At 56.9% G+C, this 19,352-nt stretch overlaps 1 protein-coding gene across 1 annotated transcript in view; it reads right to left on the bottom strand.

Moving 5' to 3' along the window:
- LOC125467310 (fibronectin type III and SPRY domain-containing protein 2) overlaps positions 1-19,352 on the bottom strand; it is a 56,075-nt gene that overhangs the window by 5,850 nt on the left and 30,873 nt on the right. The window contains exons 4-12 of the mRNA XM_048562982.1: positions 18,510-18,743; positions 18,256-18,278; positions 16,687-16,808; positions 9,294-9,455; positions 7,756-7,890; positions 6,194-6,350; positions 5,592-5,725; positions 5,268-5,397; positions 79-255 (exon numbers count right to left, since the gene is read on the bottom strand). Of these exons, the coding sequence (XP_048418939.1) occupies positions 79-255; positions 5,268-5,397; positions 5,592-5,725; positions 6,194-6,350; positions 7,756-7,890; positions 9,294-9,455; positions 16,687-16,808; positions 18,256-18,278; positions 18,510-18,743 (1,274 nt within the window). The remainder of the gene's footprint in view (positions 1-78; positions 256-5,267; positions 5,398-5,591; positions 5,726-6,193; positions 6,351-7,755; positions 7,891-9,293; positions 9,456-16,686; positions 16,809-18,255; positions 18,279-18,509; positions 18,744-19,352) is intronic.

Here is a 19,352-nt window from a genome sequence, read left to right as displayed (position 1 = left end):
TGGGAAGGATGAAGCGTTAGTGAAGTTTGCGACACTGGCCCTGTGCTTTGATTCGATGAGTTTGTGTTCACTCAGTACCTGGATGGTGAGCGAGTATGTCTCATGCACCACGATGTGATATTCGAACCAATATAGCTGTCCCGGGGGATGCTGTGGGAGGCAACACCAATCCTGTATTCTGTGTGGTCAGACACTTCAACCTCCCAGTAATGTTTTCCTCGGACAGGTACTAACTGCCCCAGGACAGCAGCACAACTGCCAATGAGAACAAGTTACAATGTCAGCCAGCAGTCAGCTCGTGTCTATCTGTGTTATTGATCAGTAACTGAAGGTCAAAAGGAGAGATCAATACTTATAGAATCAGTGTCTAGCCTCAGTCAAGATGTCAGACCAAGCCTTTCCAGCCAGATCCACCTTCCCCCAACACCCCTCCAATAGAAACGGGATCCAAACTCCCACCATTGCATTTACACTTGTCAGTGTGCATTCATAGTGTTTTTGTGTTTCCATGCTGCTGATGTCCTCTTGCAGAGCAGCTGGTAAACAGAGGACAGAGCCTCAGGAAGCAACAGTCACACAATTTAAACACCTTCTGATGTCCCTTCTTTACCAACAAATTGTTCAGCTGTTAAATTCATATCACCCACTTACAATACACCTATTAACTTTATTAAAATTGTATCTGCCCACATCTGGGTTTCTGACTGGCCATATGTGACAAGAGCCAATCAGATTATGTATCTATCCCACTCCCTCAAATATTTGAAAGCATTTCACATAAAGCAAACATTAATTTTTTTAGTGAAATGCAATGACTTGTTCATTGTTTAAACAGTAAATAGTGGGGATAACAATGTAGATAACCAGTTAGTCCAATTATTGGACACAAGGCTAGAAGCCTTTGATACTATGATACATTGGGGTGCGCGGAGGGAATGGTGGAAATGCCACTGGAAGTGATCCAGAGTAATCCTAAATTCTATTTTAATGCTCTGGGGACAGCAGTTCAAACCCCCATAGCAGCTGGTTTAAATTTTAAATTCAATCAATAACAGCCAGTGGGAAACCAATCTCCATGACGGTGACCACAATTGACCGACTGACCGACCCACCTACCAACCGACCTTTGTAAAAACCCACCTGGTTCACTAATGCCTTTCAGGGAAGAAAACCTGACATCCTTAACTGATATGATCTGTGTGGCTGATTCTTAATTGCCCTCTGAAATGATCCAGGGCAGTCAATTCAAGGGACAGTTAGGAACAGACAACAGTTATTGGCCTTGCTAGAAATGCCAACATCCCATGATGAAATAAAGAAAAAATAGTTTTCACTGCAGATGTGGAACTTATACCAAACAAGCAAAATGTTTTCAAGTCATCATTAAAGTTTTCAAGTCACCCCTCAAAGTGCGATGCTCTCTCAGCACTGACCCTCTGACAGTGCGGCACTCCCTCAGGACTGACCCTCCGACAGTGCGGTGCTCCCGCAGGACAGACCCTCCGACAGTGCGGCACTCCCTCAGCACTGACCCTCCGACAGTGCGGCGCTCCCTCAGCACTGACCCTCCGACAGTGCAGTGCTCCCTCAGCACTGACCCTCCGACAGTGCGGCGCTCCCTCAGCACTGACCCTCTGACAGTGCGGCACTCCCTCAGCACTGACCCTCCGACAGTGCGGCGCTCCCTCAGCACTGACCCGCCGACAGTGCGGCGCTCCCTCAGCACTGACCCTCCGACAGTGCGGCGCTCCCTCAGCACTGACTCTCCGACAGTGCGGCGCTCCCTCAGCACTGACCCTCCGACAGTGCGGCGCTCCCTCAGCACTGACCCTCCGACAGTGCGGCGCTCCCTCAGCACTGGCCAGCCGACAGTGCGGCGCTCCCTCAGCACTGGCCAGCCGACAGTGCGGCGCTCCCTCAGCACTGACCCTCCGACAGTGCGGCGCTCCCTCAGCACTGACTCTCTGACAGTGCGGCGCTCCCTCAGCACTGACTCTCTGACAGTGCGGCGCTCCCTCAGCACTGACCAGCCGACAGTGCGGCGCTCCCTCAGCACTGACTCTCCGACAGTGCGGCGCTCCCTCAGCACTGGCCAGCCGACAGTGCGGCGCTCCCTCAGGACTGACCCTCCGACAGTGCGGCGCTCCCTCAGCACTGACTCTCCGACAGTGCGGCGCTCCCTCAGCACTGGCCAGCCGACAGTGCGGCACTCCCTCAGCACTGACCCTGCAGCAGTGCAGCGCTGCCTCAGCACTGACCCCCCGACAGCGCGGCGCTCCCTCAGCACTGGCCCTCCGACAGTGCCCATTCCCTCATGACTGACCCTTTGGCAGTGCCCACTCCCTCAGCACTGACCCTTTGGCAGTGCCCACTCCCTCAGCACTGGCCCTCCGACAGTGCCCATTCCCTCAGGACTGACCCTCCAGCAGTGCGGCGCTCCCTCAGCACTGACCCTTTGGCAGTGCCCACTCCCTCAGCACTGGCCCTCCGACAGTGCGGCGCTCCCTCAGCACTAGCCCTCCGACAGTGCGGCGCTCCCTCAGCACTGGCCAGCCGACAGTGCGGCACTCCCTCAGCACTGACCCTGCAGCAGTGCAGCGCTGCCTCAGCACTGACCCCCCGACAGCGCGGCGCTCCCTCAGCACTGGCCCTCCGACAGTGCCCATTCCCTCATGACTGACCCTTTGGCAGTGCCCACTCCCTCAGCACTGACCCTTTGGCAGTGCCCACTCCCTCAGCACTGGCCCTCCGACAGTGCCCATTCCCTCAGGACTGACCCTCCAGCAGTGCGGCGCTCCCTCAGCACTGACCCTTTGGCAGTGCCCACTCCCTCAGCACTGGCCCTCCGACAGTGCGGCGCTCCCTCAGCACTAGCCCTCCGACAGTGCGGCGCTCCCTCAGCACTGACCCTTTGACAGTGCCCACTCCCTCAGTACTAGCCCTCCGACAGTGCGGCGCTCCCTCAGCACTGGGCCGCCGACAGTGCGGCGCTCCCTCAGCACTGGCCCTCCGACAGTCCGGCACTCCCTCAGCACTGACCCTCCGACAGTGCGGCGCTTCCTCAGCACTGGCCCTCCGACAGTGCCCATTCCCTCAGGACTGACCCTTTGACAGTGCCACTCCCTCAGCACTGACCATCCGACAATATGGCGCTCCCTCAGCACTGAACCTCCGACAGTGCGGCGCTCCCTCAGCACTGACCCTCCGACAGTGCGGCGCTCCCTCAGTACAGACCGTCCGACAAGTCCCGCTCCCTCAGCACTGACCTTCCGACAGTTCCCGTTCCCTCAGCACTGACCCTCCAGCAGTGCAGCACTCCCTCAGCACTGACCCTCCGACAGCGCGGCACTGCCTCAGCACTGACCCTCTGACAGTGCAGTGCTCCCACATCACTGGCCCTCCGACAGTGCAGCGCTCCCTCAGCACTGGCCCTCCGACAGTGCCCATTCTTTCAGGACTGACCCTTTGACAGTGCCACTCCCTCAGCACTGACCCGCCGACAGCGCGGCACTGCCTCAGCACTGACCCTCCGACAGCGCGGCACTGCCTCAGCACTGACCCTCCGACAGTGCAGCGCTCCCTCAGCACTGGCCCTCCAACAGTGCAGCGCTCCCTCAGCACTGGCCCTCCGACAGTGCCCATTCCCTCAGGACTGACCCTTTGACAGTGCCACTCCCTCAGCACTGGCCCTCCGACAGTGCGGCGCTCCCTCAGCACTGACCCTCCGACAGTGCGGTGCTCCCTCAGGACTGACCCTCCGACAGTGCGGTGCTCCCTCAGCACTGACCCTCCGACAGTGCAGCGCTCCCTCATTACAGACCCTCCGACAGCACGGCGCTGCCTCAGCACTGACCCTCCGACAGTGCCAATTCCCTCAGGACTGACTCTCCGACACTGCGGCACTCCCTCAGCACTGACCCTCCGACAGTGCGGCGCTCCCTCAGCAGTGCCGCCCACCCTCAGCACTGACCCTCCGACAGTGCGGCGCTCCCTCAGCACTGACCCTCCGACAGTGCGGCGCTCCCTCAGCACTGACCCTCCGACAGTGCGGCGCTCCCTCAGGACTGACCCTCCGAATGTGCGGCGCTCCCTCCGACAGTGCGGCGCTCCCTCAGCACTGACCCTCCGACAGTGCGGCGCTCCCTCAGCACTGACCCTCCGACAGTGCGGCGCTCCCTCAGCACTGACCCTCCGACAGTGCGGCGCTCCCTCAGCACTGACCCTCCGACAGTGCGGCGCTCCCTCAGCACTGACCCTCCGACAGTGCGGCGCTCCCTCAGGACTGACCCTCCAAATGTGCGGCGCTCCCTCCGACAGTGCGGCACTCCCTCAGCACTGACCCTCCGACAGTGCGGCGCTCCCTCAGCACTGACCCTCCGACAGTGCGGCGCTCCCTCAGCACTGACCCTCCGACAGTGCGGCGCTCCCTCAGCACTGACCCTCCGACAGTGCGGCGCTCCCTCAGGACTGACCCTCCGAATGTGCGGCGCTCCCTCCGACAGTGCGGCACTCCCTCAGCACTGACCCTCCGACAGTGCGGCGCTCCCTCAGCACTGACCCTCCGACAGTGCGGCGCTCCCTCAGCACTGACCCTCCGACAGTGCGGCGCTCCCTCAGCACTGACCCTCCGACAGTGCGGCGCTCCCTCAGCACTGACCCTCCGACAGTGCGGCGCTCCCTCAGCACTGACCCTCCGACAGTGCGGCGCTCCCTCAGCACTGACCCTCCGACAGTGCGGCGCTCCCTCAGCACTGACCCTCCGACAGTGCGGCGCTCCCTCAGCACTGACCCTCCGACAGTGCGGCGCTCCCTCAGCACTGACCCTCCGACAGTGCGGCGCTCCCTCAGCACTGACCCTCCGACAGTGCGGCGCTCCCTCAGCACTGACCCTCCGACAGTGCGGCGCTCCCTCAGCACTGACCCTCCGACAGTGCGGCGCTCCCTCAGCACTGACCCTCCGACAGTGCGGCGCTCCCTCAGGACTGACCCTCCGAATGTGCGGCGCTCCCTCCGACAGTGCGGCACTCCCTCAGCACTGACACTCTGACAGTGCGGCGCTCCCTCAGCACTGACCCTCTGACAGTGCGGCGCTCCCTCAGCACTGACCCTCTGACAGTGCGGCGCTCCCTCAGCACTGACCCTCTGTGTGTTATGACCTCAAACAAACAGTTCATCATCACCAAACAGGTGATGTGCCTACAGCAGTGTCCAGGCAATGGAACAGGGAGCACTTACAACTGAAAAGTTATTTCATTTCCCTCACTCACCTTGTAAACCGCTGTTCATAGTTTGGGGAATCTACGCAGACATTGTCCTCATTGTAAACAATTGTCACTCCATCTTCCAGCAACGAGAGGGCCAGATGAGCTGTCTGCTCCATCAGATAGAACTGGGTCCCTGTCAGAGACAATGCAACTTATGTTCCGGGTTCCTTTATTGTCTATTTATAAAACATACTGAAGATGCTGGAAATCCAACAGAAAAACAGAAATTGCTGGGAATATTTAGCAGATCTGGCAGTATCTGTGGCGAGACACAGAGTTATTTCAGGCCCAGCAATTTCTGTTTTTGATTTCTCTCTTGTCACTAACCTGTGGTTCGAATGCTAATGGGTGAGCTCCTCTCACTGCACCCACCTTCGTTCAGTGTTCGGACATAAAACAGATAATTCTCACTGGGCTCCAGATCAACTACTGTTTCACATGAAGTTATCCCAGTCAGCGACCTCGACAGAAACAAGAGATTGTTCATTCAGGAAATGCTATTACAGAGAGAAACACTCCAAAAGAAAGAACAAATTTCATTTCTAGGCCTATTGCAGATGACTACAGGGCCAGGAGAAGGCTATTCAGCCCATCAAGACTGCTCCATTATTCTAGATCAGAGCTGAACAGTCAACTCATCTTGACCACGAATGGCCCCAATTGGGATCACTCATCCATGGATGGACATGAGCCAGTTTGTGGGGGTGGAGGTACAGTGGGATTACACTCCAGTCAGCAGTGCAGGGCTGGCAAAGTATTGGGACATCACTGACTATTTGGGGAGGGGGTACCGTAGCTCAAGCCTTCTGTCTAAATGGGGAGGAGGAAGGGAGTGAAAGATTAACTTTTAATGCTAAACTGAATTGTAGATATCAGAGATGAAATGTTTTCATTGGGTTTAATTTTAGGGTTTGTTCTGAGGTACTCACTCTGTGAGGGGTTCTCTCCAGTCACAGCCGCTGCAGACTTTGCAGAATTCCACTGTGTAGGAATCTGCAGGATTCCTGCTCTCAGATTTCCACTCAATAAGAGCTGCATTCTGACAACTTGCTACTGGTCTGCTCTTGATGATCGGAGCTAAAGGAACTGAAACACAGACCAGGGTGAGTATCTGATCCTCAGGTGGATTGTGGGAAAGACTAGAGAAACAGATTGACGAAGACAAAGGTAGGTTCCCTACAGACAGAAATGGCAGCATGTATAATAGGGGACAAAGAAATAGCTGAGCAACTGAATACATACTTTGGTTCTGACTTCAGAAAAGAGCACACAAATCAGATACCAGAATTGTTGGGGAATACGTGATTTAGTGAGAGGGAAAAACTGATGGATCTCAATATTAGTAGAGAAATGGTGCTGGGAAAATTGTTGGGATTGAAGGCTAGTAAATCCCCAGGATCTGATGATCTATATCCCAGAAAGTAGTTCTAGAAATAGTGGATGCATTGGTGGTCATCTTCCAGGAACAGTCCCTGCAGATTGGAAGATGGCCAATGTCACTCCAATATTCAAAAAAGGGAGGTAGAGAGAACACGGGGAATTATAGAACAGTTAGCCTGACATCGATAGTGGGGAAAATTCTTGAATCCATTATCAAGGACGTTATAGGGGTCACAGTCTGAGGAACAAAAACAGAAGTTGCTGGAAAAGCTCAGCAGGTCTGGCAGCATCTGTGAAGAGAAAATTAAAATTAACACAGTTCTGAGGAATGGTCACCGGACCCAAAATGTTAACTCTGATTTTTCTGCACAGAGGCTGCCAGACCTGCTGAGCTTTTCCAGCAACTTCTGTTTTTGTTCCCGATTTACAGCATCCGCAGTTCTTTTGGTTTTTGTCACAGTCTGAGTATACAGGGCAGACCATTTAGAACAGAACTGAGGAGACATTTCGTCACCCAAAGAGTGATGAGCCTGTGGAATTCATTACCACAGGAAGTAGTTGATGCCAAAACATTGAATGTATTCAAGAGGGAACTAGATTTGAAACCTGGAACAAATGGGATCAGAGTTTATAGGGAGAAAGCAGGATCAGGCTGTTGAGTTGAATGATCAGCCATGATCATGATGGAAGGCAGAGCAGGCTCGAAGGGCCGAATGGCCTCCTCCTGCTTTCTATATTTCCGTCAACCAATTGATTCCAGCCATGGATGGGGTTAAACCCTCCTCCTGAAACTCCTGTTTCCTGTTCCTAGACTGAATGTCCCTTTGTGTTTGTCCCTTCCTTCCTGTCAGCTTGTTGGGGCACAGCAGTAAGTGTGGAGTTAAATGTTTGCATTGACACAGCACTGGGAAACTTGTCCCTGAACGTACCACACAGACTGGGCACTGCCCCATCTCCCTTTCTGCTTTATACTTCCTCAGAAATAACATTCCTGCTAGTTCTCCAAGGCATGAGTTGCCAACAAACTGATCCTTCACAGCACAGTTTGGGGCGATTCCTGATCTCAGTCACAGCACTGCAGTTGGTTCCATGTCTCACCTACTAGCTTTACCTGTGGTGTACTTCAGCCGGTCACTCTCAGGGCTTGTTCCTGCTGAGTTAGAGGCTGTGACCCAGAACTCATACACAGTGTTGGGCTTGAGATTCCTCACTGTGTGGTACATCTCCTTCACTCTCAGGGACATGTCTGTGGGGGAAACAGGCAAAGATCAGAGCACAGTCATGAAGTGGGAGCCAAAATCACTGAGGGGAGCAGGATGTGGGCAGCTTGTAGAGTGACTGGGTGACTGCTGGGGGGATCCCCTCAGTAATGGGAGCTTAATGCTGCCATCATTGAGGATCAGGTGAAAGGAATGGAACCAGCAGGAGGGATCTCTGGCTGGGTAGGCACCTAGTGCAGAGGATTGCGGGGTGGAAGGAGGGGGGCAGGGGGTGTGGGGAGCAGGATCTCCTCATGGGTCTGCTCCTGGGCCTCGCCAGACTAGCTATAAACAGGTCCAGGCAGTGGGCTGTGGAAGGGGTCATCTCTGCCAAGTGCCTACCTCTCTTCCCTGGTTGTTTGAGCCCGGTTGTCCTTGGAGAGGGAGCATGCAGTGTCCACCAATGCTCTCAGAGATAATAGGAACTGCAGATGCTGGAGAATCCAAGATAATAAAATGTGAGGCTGGATGAACACAGCAGGCCAAGCAGCATCTCAGGAGCACAAAAGCTGACGTTTCGGACCTAGACCCTAACCCTTTTTTCTGATGAAGGGTCTAGGCCCGAAACGTCAGCTTTTGTGCTCCTGAGATGCTGCTGGGCCTGCTGTGTTCATCCAGCTTCACACTTTATTACCACCAATGCTCTTGATGCTTTTAGGGAGAGGTGGGCACTGCCGGGGTTGGCAGGAGGGGTTTACTTCCCCCTCCAACTCTATTCTGATTTACATCCCTGGCCCCTGTCCCCTCCAATGCTGCCACTTTCTGACATTAGCATCGACCCAAACAGGTTGTAAAGGTTTGGTTCGCCACAGCCAGGGTCTTCTGGGTGGTGGAGAGAAAGAAAACAAACTCTTCACAAAAGCCCGTGACAGGCTGGTTCGGGCACGGAGTGGGGATGGAGTCTGGGATCCGGGAATGAGGAGGGCTCTCTCGGTGGAGCTCCGGTAAAATGCAGCGATGGAGCAGAAACAGTGAATCCCAGAATGACTCTTAGGGGCACAACTTGCTGGAGACTAAACCGAGACAGTTATATTCGTCTCACTGCGAGTTATTTCCTTCAGATTCCGCCATGGCCGATCGGCTGCTGAAGCCCTCACTCAGATCTGTCTCTGCCTCATGTGGCAATCTCACCACATGTTGCTGCCATTTGCGTGTCTGGCCTGAGCTCACTGACCTGCACCGGCCCTGATCAGGGATTTGGAGCAGGAGAGCTGCCAGATTCCCGGGAGAATGGGGGAACAGTGCGGACTGAGATGGGAATGAGCCAGGTCCAGCCCCACCCCTGCTGGGGCCTTCCTGCTGGGAACATGGCGAGAGCTCAGCTCAGCACCTGCACACAGTCTGCAATTCCCCCTCTTCCGACACCCCCCACCCTACACTCGGCACAAACCTGCCACCCCATCCTGGCTGGGGCTCCTCTGCCCCGGAAGCTCTTGGTAATGAAGCTCATAAAACTCCACGGTGTCATCAGCTGAAAGGCTCCAGCTCACTCTCACTGAGTCGCTGCTTCCTCTACCAGGGGCTTGTTCGCACAGCGAAGGGGCTGATGGAACTGGCAAACAAAAGACATCTTCATGTCTGCAACTTCATAACCAGCAGCAGGCGCTCCCCGTAACTCCCTACCCCCCTCCCCAAAGAACACCCTCCCCCAACACACACACACTCCCCGTAACTCCCTACCCTCCTCCCCAAAGAACACCCTCCCCCAACACACACACACTCCCCGTAACTCCCTACCCTCCTCCCCAAAGAACACCCTCCCGCAACACACACACACTCCCCGTAACTCCCTACCCTCCTCCCCAAAGAACACCCTCCCCCAACACACACACACTCCCCGTAACTCCCTACCCTCTTCCCCAAAGAACACCCTTCCGCAACACACACACACTCCCCGTAACTCCCTACCCTCCTCCCCAAAGAACACCCTCCCGCAACACACACACACTCCCCGTAACTCCCTACCCTCCTCCCCAAAGAACACCCTCCCCCAACACACACACACTCCCCGTAACTCCCTACGCTCCTCCCCAAAGAACACCCCCCCACATACACACACACACTCCCCGTAACTCCCTACCCTCTGCCCCAAACCACACACCCCAGACACACACACTCCCCGTAACTCCCTACCCTCCTCCCCAAACCACACACCCCACACACACACACACACACACTCCCCGTAACTCCCTACCCTCTGCCCCAAACCACAGATCCCAGACACACACACTCCCCGTAACTCCCTACCCTCTGCCCCAAACCACAGATCCCAGACACACACACTCCCCGTAACTCCCTACCCTCCTCCCCAAACCAAACACCCCAACACACACACACACTCCCCGTAACTCCCTACCCTCTGCCCCAAACCACACACCCCACACACACACACTCCCCGTAACTCCCTACTCTCCTCCTCAAACCACACCCCGCCACACACACACACACACACACACACACACACACACACACACACTCCCCGTAACTCCCTACCCTCTGCCCCAAACCACACACCCCACACACACACGCTCCCCGTAACTCCCTACTCTCCTCCCCAAACCACACCCCGCCACACACACACACACACACACACACACACACACACTCCCCGTAACTCCCTACCCTCTGCCCCAAACCACACACCCCACACACACACACTCCCCGTAACTCCCTACTCTCCTCCCCAAACCACACCCCGCCACACACACACACACACACACACACACACACACACACACACACACACTCCCCGTAACTCCCTACCCTCTGCCCCAACCCACACACCCCACACACACACACTCCCCGTAACTCCCTACTCTCCTCCCCAAACCACACACCCCCCCCACACACACACTAACCGTAACTCCCTACTCTCCTCCCAAAACCACAATCCCCCCCACACACTCACTCCCCGTAACTCCCTACTCTCCACCCCAAACCACACACCCCACACACACACACACTCCCCGTAACTCCCTACTCTCCTCCCCAAACCACACACCGCCCCCCACACACACACACACTCCCCATAACTCCCTATCCTCCTCCCCAAACCACACACCCCACACACACACACTCCCTGTAACTCCCTACACTCCTCCCCAAACCACACACCCCCCCCACACACACACACACACACACACACTCCCCGTAACTCCCTACCCTTCTCGCCAAACTTCCCTCCACACACACACTCCCTGTAACTCCCTACCCTTCTACCCAAGCCACCTCCACACACACTCCCCGTAACTCCCTACCCTTCTCCCCAAACCACCCCACCCCCAAACACACTCCCCAATACACCCTACCCTTGTCCCCAAACCCCACACCCCACACACACACACACACTCCCTGTAACTCCCTACACTCCTCCCCAAACCACACACCCCCCACACACACACCTACACACCACCCCCACCAGCCCCACACACACACACAACCCCCAACCCCCAACTCCCACACACATACACAACCCCCCCGCCACACTCCCACCACTCACACACACACACCTACACACTACCCCCACTGCCCCCACCGCCCCCACCTACAGACCACCCCCACCACGCCCCCACACACACACCTACACACTACCCCAACCGCCCCCACCTACAGACCGTCCCCCACCACACCCCCACACACACACACCTACACACCACCCCCACCACACACACACACACACACACACACACACACACACACACACACTCCCCGTAACTCCCTACCCTTCTCGCCAAACTTCCCCCCACACACACACACTCCCTGTAACTCCCTACCCTTCTACCCAAGCCACCTCCACACACACTCCCCGTAACTCCCTACCCTTCTCCCCAAACCACCCCACCCCCAAACACACTCCCCATTACACCCTACCCTTGTCCCCAAACCACACATCCCACACACACACACTCCCTGTAACTCCCTACACTCCTCCCCAAACCACACATCCCCACACACACACCTACACACCAGCCCCACACACACACACAACCCCCAACCCCCAACCCCCAACTCCCACACACATACACAACCCCCCCGCCACACACCCACACACATACTCCCACCACTCACACACACACACCTACACACCACCCCCAACGCCCCCACCTACACACCACCCCCACCACGCTCCCACACACACACCTACACACTACCCCCACCGCCCCCACCTACACACCACCCCCACCACGCCCCCACACACACACCTACACACCACCCCCACTGCCCCCACCTACACACCACCCCTACCACACCCCCACACACACACACACCTACACACCACCCCCACCACACCCCCACACACCACCCCCCACACACACACCTATACACCCCCCCCACCCCCCCCCCCCCACACACACACACACACACACACACACACACAGATTTTGTAAATGTTATGTTGTGGTAGGGACAGAAACGGGTGCAGTGCAGAGTGAGGGTAATGTTTGATTCAATGGCTCCAGGTGACCCAGTGTTGCCCCATCAGTGTGTGGGTGATTCACACCACCTACAGGGTATCAGTGACAGAGACTGAATATGTAGGGGTGTCTCTGTGTGTGTCAATGTGTAGGTTAGTGTATCAGTGTTTCATTCACCCAATGAGGGCATCTCTGTCTAGGCAGCATTTAATGCCCATCAGTAATAGTTCAGAGGGCAGCTCAGAGTCGGCCACATTGCTGTGGGCCTGGAGTCACATGTAGGCCAGACCAGGGAAGGATGGCAGTTCCCTTCCCCAAAAGGCATTAGTGAACCAGATGGGTTTTTCCAACACTTGACAGTGGATTCACGGTCATCATTAGACTCTTAGTTATCTGGGTCTTGGATTAACAGTCCAATGATAATATTATTAGGTATCAGTGTGCGGGTGTGAAAGTGAGTGTGGGGAGTGTGTGTCAGCGAGGAGGTGAGTGTGACAGTGTGTGGTAGTGAGTGTGACAGTGTGGGGTGAGTGTGTCATTGTGAGGGGTGAGTGTGTCAGTATTTGTGACAGTGTGGTGGTGTATATGTCACATTGTGGGAGTGAGCGTGACAGCGTGCATGGTGAGTGTGTCAGTGATGAGAGTAAATGTGTCAGTGGACAGTGTGGGGGGATGAGTGTATCAGTGTGAGGGGTGAGTGTAACAGAGTGAGATGTGAGTGTGATCATGTGCGGGGTGAGTGTGACCATGTGCGGTGTGTGTCAGTGTAGGGGGTGAGTGTGACAGTGCGCGGGGTGAGTGTGTCAGTGCGCGGGGTGAGTGTGTCAGTGCGCGGGGTGAGTGTGACAGTGCGCGGGGTGAGAGTGACCATGTGCGGTGTGAGTGTGTCAGAGCGCGGGGTGAGTGTGTCAGAGCGCGGGGTGAGTGTGTCAGAGCGCGGGGTGGGCGTGTCAGTGTCGGGGGGTGGGCGTGTCAGTGTCGGGGGTGGGCGTGTCAGTGCCGGGGGGAGGGCGTGTCAGTGAGCGGGGGAGGGCGTGTCAGTGAGCGGGGTGGGCGTGTCAGTGACGGGGGTGGGCGTGTCAGTGACGGGGTGGGCGTGTCAGTGAGCAGGGTGGGCGTGTCAGTGCCGGGGGGTGGGCGTGTCAATGCCGGGAGGAGGGCGTGTCAGTGAGCGGGGTGGGCGTGTCAGTGCCGGGGGGAGGGCGTGTCAGTGAGCGGGGGAGGGCGTGTCAGTGAGCGGGGGAGGGCGTGTCAGTGAGCGGGGTGGGCGTGTCAGTGCCGGGGGTGAGCGTGTCAGTGCTGGGGGGTGGGCGTGTCAGTGCTGGGGGGTGGGCGTGTCAGTGCCGGGGGGGTGGGCGTGTCAGTGCCGGGGGTGGGCGTGTCAGTGCTGGGGGGTGGGCGTGTCAGTGCCGGGGGGTGGGCGTGTCAGTGCCGGGGGGAGGGCGTGTCAGTGCCGGGGGGAGGGCGTGTCAGTGAGCGGGGGGAGGGCGTGTCAGTGAGCGGGGGGAGGGCGTGTCAGTGAGCGGGGGAGGGCGTGTCAGTGAGCGGGGTGGGCGTGTCAGTGAGCGGGGTGGGCGTGTCAGTGAGCGGGGGAGGGCGTGTCAGTGAGCGGGGTGGGCGTGTCAGTGCCGGGGGGTGGGCGTGTCAGTGCCGGGGGTGGGCGTGTCAGTGCCGGGGGTGGGCGTGTCAGTGAGCGGGGTGGGCGTGTCAGTGCCGGGGGGGTGGGCGTGTCAGTGCCGGGGGGTGGGCGTGTCAGTGAGCGGGGTGGGCGTGTCAGTGCCGGGGGTGGGCGTGTCAGTGCCGGGGGGGTCGTCGTGTCAGTGCCGGGGGGGTGGGCGTGTCAGTGCCGGGGGGGTCGTCGTGTCAGTGCCTGGGGTGGGCATGTCAGTGCCGGGGGGGGTGGGCGTGTCAGTGCCGGGGGGGTGGGCGTGTCAGTGCGCGTGGTAGGTGTGTCAGTGCCGGGGGTGGGCGTGTCAGTGCCGGGGGTGGGCGTGTCAGTGTGTGGGGGTGGCCGTGTCAGTGCCGGGGGTGGGCGTGTCAGTGTGTGGGGTGGGCGTGTCAGTGTGTGGGGTGGGCGTGTCAGTGCCGGGGGTGGGCGTGTCAGTACCGGGGGTGGGCGTGTCAGTGTGCGGGGTGGGCGTGTCAGTGTGCGGGGTGGGCGTGTCAGTGCCGGGGATGGGCGTTTCAGTGTGTGGGGTGGGCGTGTCAGTGTGGGGGGTGGGCGTGTCAGTGTGTGGGGTGGGCGTGTCAGTGCCGGGAGTGGGCGTGTCAGTGTGCGGGGTAGATATGTCAGTACCGGGGGTGGGCGTGTCAGTGTGCGGGGTGGGCGTGTCAGTGTGCAGGGTGGGCGTGTCAGTGTGCGGGGTGGGCGTGTCAGTGTGCGGGGTGGGCGTGTCAGTGCGGGGGATGGGCGTTTCAGTGTGTGGGGTGGGCGTGTCAGTGTGTGGGGTGGGCGTGTCAGTGTGTGGGGTGGGCGTGTCAGTGCCGGGAGTGGGCGTGTCAGTGTGCGGGGTAGATATGTCAGTACCGGGGGTGGGCGTGTCAGTGTGCAGGGTGGGCGTGTCAGTGTGCGGGGTGGGCGTGTCAGTGTGCGGGGTGGGCGTGTCAGTGTGCGGGGTGGGCGTGTCAGTGTGGGGGGTGGGCGTGTCAGTGCCGGGGGTGGGCGTGTCAGTGCCGGGGGTGGGCGTGTCAGTGTGTGGGGTGGGCGTGTCAGTGCCGGGGATGGGCGTGTCAGTGTGCGGGGTGGGCGTGTCAGTGCCGGGGGTGGGTGTGTCAGTGTGTGGGGTGGGTGTGTCAGTGTGTGGGATCGGTGTGTCAGTGCCGGGGATGGTCGTGTCAGTGTGCGGGGTGGGCGTGTCAGTGCCGGGATGGGCGTGTCAGTGTGCGGGGTGGGTGTGTCAGTGCCGGGGGTGGGTGTGTCAGTGTGCGGGGTGGGCGTGTCAGTGTGCGGGGTGGGCGTGTCAGTGTGCAGGGTGGGCGTGTCAGTGTGCGGGGTGGATGCGTCAGTACCGGGGGTGGGCGTGTCAGTGTGCGGGGTGGATGCGTCAGTACCGGGGGTGGGCGTGTCAGTGTGCGGGGTGGATGCGTCAGTACCGGGGGTGGGCGTGTCAGTGTGCGGGGTGGGCGTGTCAGTGTGCGGGGTGGGCGTGTCAGTGTGCGGGGTGGATGCGTCAGTACCGGGGGTGGGCGTGTCAGTGTGCGGGGTTGGCGTGTCTGTGCCGGGGGTGGGTGTGTCAGTGCCGGGGGTGGGCGTGTCAGTGCGCGGGGTGGGCGTGTCAGTGCCGGGGGTGGGCGTGTCAGTGCCGGGGGTGGGCGTGTCAGTGCCGGGGGTGGGCGTGTCAGTGTGTGGGGTGGGCGTGTCAGTGCCGGGGGTGGGCGTGTCAGTGTGTGGGGTGGGTGTGTCAGTGCCGGGGATGGGCGTGTCAGTGCGTGGGGTGGGCGTGTCAGTGCGCGGGGTGGGCGTGTCAGTGTGCGGGGTGGGCGTGTCAGTGTGCGGGGTGGGCGTGTCAGTGCCGGGGGGGTGGGTGTGTCAGTGTGTGGGGTGGGCGTGTCAGTGCCGGGGGTGGGCGTGTCAGTGTGCGGGGTGGGCGTGTCAGTGCCGGGGATGGGCGTGTCAGTGTGCGGGGTGGGCGTGTCAGTGCCGGGGTTGGGCGTGTCAGTGTGCGGGGTGGGCGTGTCAGTGTGCGGGGTGGGCGTGTCAGTGCCGGGAGTGGGCGTGTCAGTGCCGGGGATGGGCATGTCAGTGCCGGGGTGGGCGTGTCAGTGTGCGGGGTGGGCGTGTCAGTGTGCAGGGTGGGTGTGTCAGTGCCGGGGGTGGGTGTGTCAGTGTGTGGGGTGGGTGTGTCAGTGCGTGGGGTGGGTGTGTCAGTGCGCGGGGTGGGCGTGTCAGTGCCGGGGGGTCTGGGCGTGTCCGTGCCGGGGGGGTGAGCGTGTCAGTGTGCAGGGTGGGTGTGTCAGTGCCGGGGGTGGGTGTGTCAGTGCGCGGGGTGGGTGTGTCAGTGCGCGGGGTGGGTGTGTCAGTGCCGGGGGTGGGTGTGTCAGTGTGCGAGGTGGGTGTGTCAGTGTGCGGGGTGGCTGTGTCAGTGTGCGGGGTGGGTGTGTCACTGCCAGGGGTGGGTGTGTCAGTGCGCGGGATGGCCATGTCAGTGCCGGGTGTGGGTGTGTCAGTGTGCGGGGTGGCCGTTTCAGTGCCAGGGGGTGGGTGTGTCAGTGTGCGGGGGGTGGGTGTGTCAGTGTGCGGGGTGGGTGTGTCAGTGCCAGGGGTGGGTGTGTCAGTGCCAGGGGGTGGCCGTGTCAGTGTGCGGGGGGTGGGTGTGTCAGTGTGCGGGGGGTGGGTGTGTCAGTGTGCGGGGTGAGTGTGTTACATACCTGGGAGACTACTGATTGTCTCTATTAGTCTCTGAACCTCGGGCATATCAGTTGGGAATTTCTCGAATTCAGTTGTTGTCGGTAAGTCCGGGTGAGGGTCCCCTCGGAGAAACTCCTCCAGCCTGTGAGGGGAGAAACAGCAGAGTCACTGGTGGCAATAAGGCTGTCAATGAGACATTTGTGTAGCTCCCTCAGGTCGGGGTGAGTACCATGTCTGCAATGGGATCCCAGTCCTGGCCCAGAGCTACACAGCAGCTGGGAATGTGAACCTGTCTTGGTGCCTTGGGCCCTGAGCCAATCTGTGATGTCTTTCATGCCTCCCGGCTAAAGAAGGCTCAGTCAGGACTGAGTCAAATTGGCCCCTTCCACTCTCTGCACCTCAATCCAAGGTTTTGTTCCAACTGCTTTGCTTCGGCCCCTTTGGATCCACATCCCCACTGAGTGTTGGTCATGTGATCACAGGTTATGGTCATTCTCAATGAGCTGGCAGCTATTGGACAGTGAGCAAACATTCCCAATCCCATCCTCATCTTCCAGGAAGTATTGAAGCGTGATCAGTAGCAGGAGCCCCGTTCAGTGAAACCCCTCTAGCACCCCTCACTATGATCCCAGCTCAAAGCCCTTTTAGACTGGCCCAAATGTGGAGCTGTATTTATCCAGCAAACCAGTAACACAATACCCCCAGCCTGATTGATCCAAGTCAAAATACAATCAGCACAGTTCGTACTCACACCGAACTCTCCCCATGTGATTACAATGGGTGGGGACACGTTCACTGGAATAATGTAGAACGAACCTTTTCCCATCTCAGCTTATATTGGAAGCAGCTTGATAGAAACTTATTCAAAGTGAGAGTTACATTGATTAGAATTGTTGCCAAAATGTTAGTTTTAGTCATTATCAAATGGAGGTACTGATCAATCAAACAGTGTTCTAGTTTTGTTTTTGTCCAGCATTAACACTGAGTATTTCCAATGGGTATTAAATGTAAGATTATACTCACGCAATATTGGTCTAACCTGGGCGCTGTTTGTTCAATGAAAAATGCAACTGAAGGAATATGTGATTCAATCACTGGGAATGCAGTTTTATTAGTGACATAAATATCACCATCATGCATTTTTATTTCCCTTAAAGGAGTCAATGCAAACCCACAGCATTTCATTCCAGCATCAATGCAGCATCCACTATCCCACTGCAACTTCCAGGTCTCTCACCAGCCACCACAACTCTCTGAGTGAAACTACTCACAGTGTCGATTATCACTGAGTTTACATTCACTCGAACTGGACTGTAAGAAATGGGATTGTGGCTCTCACCCAAATGTGCTCCCAGTTTAATAGCATCACACATTCAGCACAAAATTACAAATTACATAAAGAGACAGCGGGGACAATGTAATTATCAAACAATCAGCATGTTCCAGAGCAGGTTCTGTCAGTAGAGATCCCACTTATGGGGGAATACAATCTAGGATGAAAGATTTACACCAAGCCTTTTATCAGTTAGCTGAATAATTAAGGAAAGTATCCACATATGCAGGGAGCCTGCCAGTGCTACTACAAATACCTGGCCAGTGCTGCTTGTCCATCCTGTTGTTGGAGAAAAAAAGAAGATTCAGTATTCTCCAAAAATGTCTGCTGCTTAACAAAAATAAATTAGCTGAATTATCTTTCAAAACAGAAATAAATCAAATAATGTGCCTGTGCATTTATGTGATTCCCCCAATCCCCAACAGGACTTTGAAACCTCTGCCAGGATACCCCAACATTAATTTCATTTTACACCTTTACAGAAATGTCAGAAACCATCCGTGTGTTCACCTTCAGGAAGAGTTGTTTGTCTTCTGTCTTGAAGAGTTCCTCAGTGGATTCAATCAGTTCTTTGTACAAGTCAATGTTCTGCCCACAGCTCACCAGCTCCCCATATAATTTCTCTAGTTTCAGTTTCTTCTCGTCCTCCAGATCCTGGCACCTGTCTTCATAGCGTTGCACTAGAAACTGCATTAAGTCATCATATTGCAGTTCCAAGTAATGCTGCTGTTTACCTATGTTCTCCTGTTGGTCCAAAGTAATTTGGTGTTAAAACATAGTGTTTGAGTATCTGTGGAGATCAACAGCCAGAATAATTTTGCTCTGTGTCTGATGGAGCTCTGTACTGCTAGGTTACCAGACCCTGATGGTGGGAGTCTGAGTTGTTCTGACAATGAGTGCTTTAGTGTGTTGCAGTCTGGAGATGTAGACAGTGATGGTAGAGACTTCTTTCTGTTATGTGGCTGACCAGGTGTTGCTCCCTTTCCTAACTGCTGCTGTAGTGTAGGTTTCAGGATGTACAAGCTGATGACCAAGCCGGTTCAGCTGCATTGTGAACACACCTTCCTGAGCCATCCAGTCCTGGAGGGGGACTTGAATCTAGACCTTCTGGCTCTGAGGTAGGGACTCTACCCATTGCATCACAAGAGCTCAAATTCAGAGCTAAAAATGGGGAAAAAATGGTCAGGATTCCCAAGTCCAATGATTCCTGTGGGAATATCAGTTAGAGACAGGATTGGATTTGGCTCAGATGTTGCTTCTGGTCAGATCAATTGCTGACCATCTCCTTTTCATCTTACCCCTGATAGAGTCATACAGCCCTACAGCACAGAGACAGGCCCTTCAGCTCAATCT

The sequence above is a fragment of the Stegostoma tigrinum genome, chromosome 33 (assembly GCF_030684315.1).
Source record: "Stegostoma tigrinum isolate sSteTig4 chromosome 33, sSteTig4.hap1, whole genome shotgun sequence".
Taxonomy (NCBI): domain Eukaryota; kingdom Metazoa; phylum Chordata; class Chondrichthyes; order Orectolobiformes; family Stegostomatidae; genus Stegostoma; species Stegostoma tigrinum.
Note: the sequence above shows the minus strand (reverse complement) of the source record. Positions and strands in the feature narration are given on the sequence as shown.